Source organism: Seriola lalandi, unplaced genomic scaffold, assembly GCF_002814215.2.
Source record: "Seriola lalandi dorsalis isolate HSWRI2012SDOR001 ecotype SW California unplaced genomic scaffold, Sedor1 jcf7180002054559, whole genome shotgun sequence".
NCBI lineage: Eukaryota > Metazoa > Chordata > Actinopteri > Carangiformes > Carangidae > Seriola > Seriola lalandi.
The window spans coordinates 1,989,211-1,995,074 of NW_019525112.1; the positions used below are offsets into that span (position 1 = coordinate 1,989,211).

Below are 5,864 nucleotides of genomic sequence, written 5' to 3' on the forward strand. Positions count from 1 at the left end.
TCAGCTGTGTGACTTCCTGTCCTCCTCGTTTTAAGACTCGCTGCATGCTAAAAATGGGCCCCAGTAAGATGATAATTCATTACACTGTACACTTGTTTACACTCATTTATACTTGCTTTCTCATTAAAAGCTTGAACAAGCTCTCACAGCGCCGTAGTGAAAAGAAAACACCACCACCATGGAGAAAAGTGTCAGTCTTGCTTTACGGGACTCACTCTGACCCACACTCTGTGCCAAAATACAACTTCTGACAAGATCTGCTCTGACATCTCTTTTTGTACTGGAGTAACGTGGCTTGAATTCTGCAGCGTCTCCTTTCAGCTAAAGGAGACGAGCAAAAAAAGGAAAAAGGAAAAAAAAGAAATCCTGAACTCTGTGTGACCTCCCCGTGAGACACCCTGAAGACAGAGCTGTAATATGTGAACACCACCACCTCCATGCAATTTTGTTAGATTCTGAGATGTGTATTTTTTTGTGTATAAAAAAACACTGGAAGATTAATTCCTACACTGTAAAAAGAATAAAAAGATAATACATGAAAGCATTAAAATTAAGACATTTTCTATTATATTGAGCTAATACAAAATGTTATGTGTCATAATGAAGAGATTAGGTGCATCAGTCAATATATAATTAATTTGATAAAGATGTCTGAAGATCACAAAAAACAAATTACATTTTTTGTATCATTTTATCACATATAGAGCAATGGTTGAGAAAAGGTGTGAAATATGTTTTTATTAAAGACAATGGGTCATTGGTTATGAAGCGTTTCCAATAATTTCATAATTGATGGTATAATGAAACAAAAAAAGAGACAAAATATATTTTGTCCATTGTTTTTGCTTTTCCATTATGAGACACATCCGAGCACTGCTTTATCTTCTCCATGACTTAACAAAGACCGACATAGTGGATTTGGCAGAAACTAAAATGAACACTCTGTAAATATGTTGGGGGGGGGGGAGAAAAATTGCAGTGCTTACAATGAGTCTGATCAAATGCTTTACACTGAGTGAGTATTTGGAGAAAAGAAACCAATTTGCCAACATAATGAAAAAGAACTGAAAATCTCAATTTGGCATATTAAAATTGCACCCCAGGGCTCCACCTGCTGGATTTGTATTTTATGTGACAGATTAATTTGCTGCTAGGAGCCACAGTCAGTCCCACCCAGAAATCCCATCTATCACATTAGACTATTTGTCTTGTGGTGTTAGCATTATAATGATACTATTATGGGCTTCAGTTGTCATCCAGGTGGTATCTAAGGTGAATTTACAGTAGTTTAAGTTCAGTTGTTTAAATTCAGAAAAAAATATCATTGTGAATCGACTGATTTGATTTGATTCTGTTATAACCAACATACATGGAACACACTTGTGCAAATACTCACATCTTCTTATAACAGTTCAAGATTAAACTCACCAATAGTTTGCAAAAAACAAAGATTAAAAGAGACTGGGTATTAGAAACATGTTTTTTTTTTCTTCCTCTTCTATTAATAATCTCACAACCATTCAAATTTATCATGTGACCCTCTGGAGGGGCCTGATGCCTGAAACCACTCAACTAACCTACACAGCAGTGTACAAACTAGTTAAAAGTAGCTCCACCTGGAATAGCCTCAACAGTAAAATGCTGCTTATGCACTGTTTATCAATAATAGGAATTCTATGTAATAGATAATAATATATCACCCACAGGAGCCATATTTTTTTGACATGTAACGAGTACTTTTACTTTTGATACTTTAAGTAAGCTACATTTTACTTATATGTGATAGCACTTAAGGATTTTGAATGCACCATTATTTATTTTTACATTAACACATTGATGCTTTTTGCTTGAGGGAATTACACCTGAATACTTTTTCCACCTCTGTATAGAATATTTGTTATTTCAGTTTTTTTTTCTTTTAACTATTCTGCAGTAAATTCGACTGTTTTTTGAGGTGTGGTGTGAAACTGTGTCAGGATCATAGACAGGATCAGCCTCTTCACCAAGCCACGCCCCCGATCCCGGGACAGGAAGTACCTGCGCGTTGCTGCTGACGTTGCTGCTGTCCAAAGCAACGATGGCGTCCACAGATCAGTCCCTCCTGGACTTAACGGATAAAGACACCCGGGAGAAACTGTCGTTATGGGATCGCCGTACCGATGCCATGGCTCCCCTCACGGAGAAGCAAATGGACTCTGTCCTGGAGATCCGAGCCGCAGCCGAAACGCTCTCTGTCCCCTCAGAGGTGAGATGTGACTCCGAAAACAGCTAGCTAGCTAACAGGGTTGCTAATTTACTTTCCAAGCGTAATTGAGGTGAAATAAACCCCGAAACAGCCTCTGTGCGAACTTAATTCACCCCTCTGTCATGTTAACAGGATATCAAAGTTAACATGAAGCGGAATAATAACTTGTAAGCTAATCAGTGGGCTTGCATTAGCACTCCGCCACGTCAAGCTATCCAGCTAGCTTCATGCGCAGGCTAGGTGAGTCTGTTCAGAAACAAGGGGCTCTGTTTTGTTTTGCAGCTTCCCATTGAGGACTTGTGCAGCCTTTCGTCCCGGTCCTTGCAGTCCCCGTTTACAGCGACGGTGCCCGCCTCAACAGAGGACGTCCTGCTCAAGGGTTTCCAGATGCTTGATATGGAGAATGATAGGATAGAAACTGCACAGCAGGTGACTTGTCTTTGTCAACAATAAACAGTGCTGTAGCCAGTCAGACTGTCTGTACCATAACAAGATGCATGGTTGTAATGTAATGCCGATTTGTGTTGCAGTTTTTTTCCTGGTTTGCCAAGTTACACTCAAACATGGACCAGGATGAGAGCTCAAAATACAGGTACTTCCATTTTAAAGTGCTTCATCCTAGATGGTGGTGTCATACTGTTTGTAATAGAGTGTTGCTTCTTGAACTTCTAGTTAGGCAAGGCAGAGCCAACACACCCATAGACTGTAAAAACACACATCCACTCCACACATCATATATAAACTAACCTGGTTTTAGACGTCTGAAGGGCTGCCCCTATCTCAGATTTACAGACACAAATATGCACGGACAAGTAACCAATCACATGCCTGAGACAATAGGAATGTTTGAAGTTTGTGTTTGGATGTTGACACAGTTTGGACAGATCTCAGCCCATCTTGCAAAGTGTCTCACAGAGTAATACCAAGTGTAAGGCAGAAATATGTTGCTGCGCTGCTCTATATGGGCTAAACTCTCCTTGAATTCACCCCAGAACTAGAATGGCACTCAGTAGAGTGCACACCTCAGCCAAGGCCAAACAATCCTGCAAATGTCCGTCAAATCCAGATTACTACAGTATACATCATAAATGAGTACACCCTCTCTTATATCTATCAAATACAGTGCTTTCTCTTTACAAATAAGACATATTTGAGGTTCTATATAATGTAATATTCCAAGAACTCTCCTACATCAGTTACCAATGATGTATGTCAATACTAAACAGGAAAATCTGATTTTCTTGTCAAAATGGTAAAAAGTCATGTTGCAAAAATGAGTAAATCCTCCTGAAAGTTACAAAATAAGACTTAATAAGATGTCGTTTGGTGCTCGGCAAGGGCATCACACCAGGTGTGTCTGTTGAACCAGCCCACTCAACCAGGTGTAACTGGTTGACAATTAAAGTGGCACCTAACCCACTGAATTGCTCTCAGACTTAATGCTGATAACAATGGCACCACATGGGAGAGGATTGTTTGGAGACTTGAGAAAAATAATTCTTTCATTGCACAAAAAAGGGCAAGGGTACAAGAGGATTAGCCAATCATTGTTATTAAGTCAGAACACAGTAGCAAAAGTGATACAGAAATTCAAAAAGGACATACTTCTAAAAGGATGGAAACGTCGTGGTCGTCGTCATAAGCTTTCACCTTGGGGTGAGTTAGTTTTGTTGAGAGAAGTCACCTTCTTATGAATTGATATGTTGATCGTTTATGTTCATAGGGGGTGTACTCATTTATGCTGTGTACTGTATATGGATCATAACTAGAAATGTATCTTAATTTTATACATAAAAATCCATGTTATTTCCTGAGAAATTAATGTAAAATTTTGAAAATGTTAGGGGAAAGTGATTTATTGAGCTGCCACTTTTAATCAGATCAGCACCAAAATGTTCCCTGGCCCATGCCCCATCCGTCCCCCAAGTTTGGTGCAAATCAGTTCATTACTTTTTGTGCAATACTGCTGTCAGATAAACAAATAGACACGGGTGAAAACAGAATTTCCTTGGCAGAGGTAATAATGATATCGCAGCAGGTGTTTTGTGATTGACAGCTGCTGAATGTTTCAGCCAATAGGGACCGGTGCATCAAGTTTTCTTCTCATTGTGAAATTGTAGTGAGACTGCTATGTAGTCCAGTAGGTAGCTTCACTGCATTATTTAGTCAAAGCAAATAGATCTCTTATCTCTCATATCTGCTTTCCATTCAGGAAAACCAGAGATGATCTAAACTGTTACCAAGAACAATGCGATGCTATTCTTAAAGATGTCAGTGCAGCTCTGGAGCACTTGGAATCCCTTCAGAAACAGTACCTATTTGTGTCCAATAAGACTGGAACTCTGCATGAGGCCTGTGAACAACTCCTAAAAGAACAGGTAAGAAGGCCACTGTCCTTTCTGTCTTTAAACCAGCTTTTTTCATCCAACTAGCGTATTGCTGAGTGGAAGATGTTTAAATTGTAATGTAATTTATTGCATACATTTTTTTGTATTTAGTATTTGCAAACATGAACACATCTCCCCTTCCAGAAACTGTAGAATTATCTGTAATTTAATATCTTCTAATTTAATGATTTATTTTATTCATTTTTATCTCATTTTACATTGTTTTTCATTTTAGATCAATGCTTTTTAACATGTTTTTATATTCATTTTATGTCTTTACATGTGAAGCACTTGGTGCATGTCATTTCTTCGTTGTAGCACTTTGTGCTACATTTCTTGTATGAAAGGTGCTATACAAATAAAATGTAGTATTATTATGTCTGCATGCTCTAAACTCTGGAACTCATCCGAGTTGAGAAATTGTGTGAAAGCAACTGTGGTAAACCCCAATGGAGTCACTGGACATGACTGGAAATACCGTGCACTATCTAGTTCAGAACATCATGACACAGACAAAAGCTTGTCTGAAAATAAAATTGCTACCAAGCATTCTGCAATCTGCTGTTTGTTCTGTCTGTGCTGTATTTAATATCTTATTGACGCTGCAGTTTTTTTTTTTTTCCTTGTATTTTCCCTGCTGATGCAGGTATCTGATCGTGCTCACAAATGTATGTAGACTTTAGCATCCGAGGAAGTTGAACTGAGCTGAATTTAAACTGCCATGCCGTATTATGTCAACTGTGGTTTGTTGTTCTCTCTCTTTGCAGTCAGAGCTTGTTGACCTGGCTGAGAGCATACAGCAGAAACTGTCATATTTTAATGAGTTAGAAAACATCAACACGGTAGGTTGGATTTTTTTTTTTTTTTTTTTTGGGTCATTTGGTAACTAAATGTATGTACTGTAAATGATGTCAGTTAATTGCTTAATTTTTATATAGATAGATAGATAGATAGATGGACCCACCCAATTATCAGCTGAATCTCATTAAGAATTATTCTCAAGAACTTTGTCAGCTACAATTCTAATGTAGTTCTTTCTAAAGTGTTTTTTTTTCTTTATAAAATTATACTTACTGAATGGACCATGGAATTTTCTCATCTCACCTACAAACCCCTGAAATATAGAAACAAAATCTGTAGCACAGCCTGGCTTAAAATTACAAACAACAGATCTCTGGCAGTGGTGGCTTTGCCAAATGAAAGAAGAAAAAAAAAAAAAAAAAAAAATTTTT

The 5,864-nt window shown here is 38.0% G+C and overlaps 1 protein-coding gene across 1 annotated transcript in view; it reads left to right on the top strand.

Moving 5' to 3' along the window:
- The first annotated feature begins 2,047 nt into the window (after window positions 1-2,047).
- Window positions 2,048-5,864, top strand: part of cog3 (component of oligomeric golgi complex 3) — a 14,870-nt gene continuing 11,053 nt past the window's right edge. Inside the window, exons 1-5 of the mRNA XM_087176479.1 lie at window positions 2,048-2,245; window positions 2,528-2,674; window positions 2,776-2,837; window positions 4,458-4,623; window positions 5,400-5,474. Coding sequence (XP_087032605.1) covers window positions 2,078-2,245; window positions 2,528-2,674; window positions 2,776-2,837; window positions 4,458-4,623; window positions 5,400-5,474 — 618 coding nt within the window. The 5' untranslated portion in view covers window positions 2,048-2,077. The remainder of the gene's footprint in view (window positions 2,246-2,527; window positions 2,675-2,775; window positions 2,838-4,457; window positions 4,624-5,399; window positions 5,475-5,864) is intronic.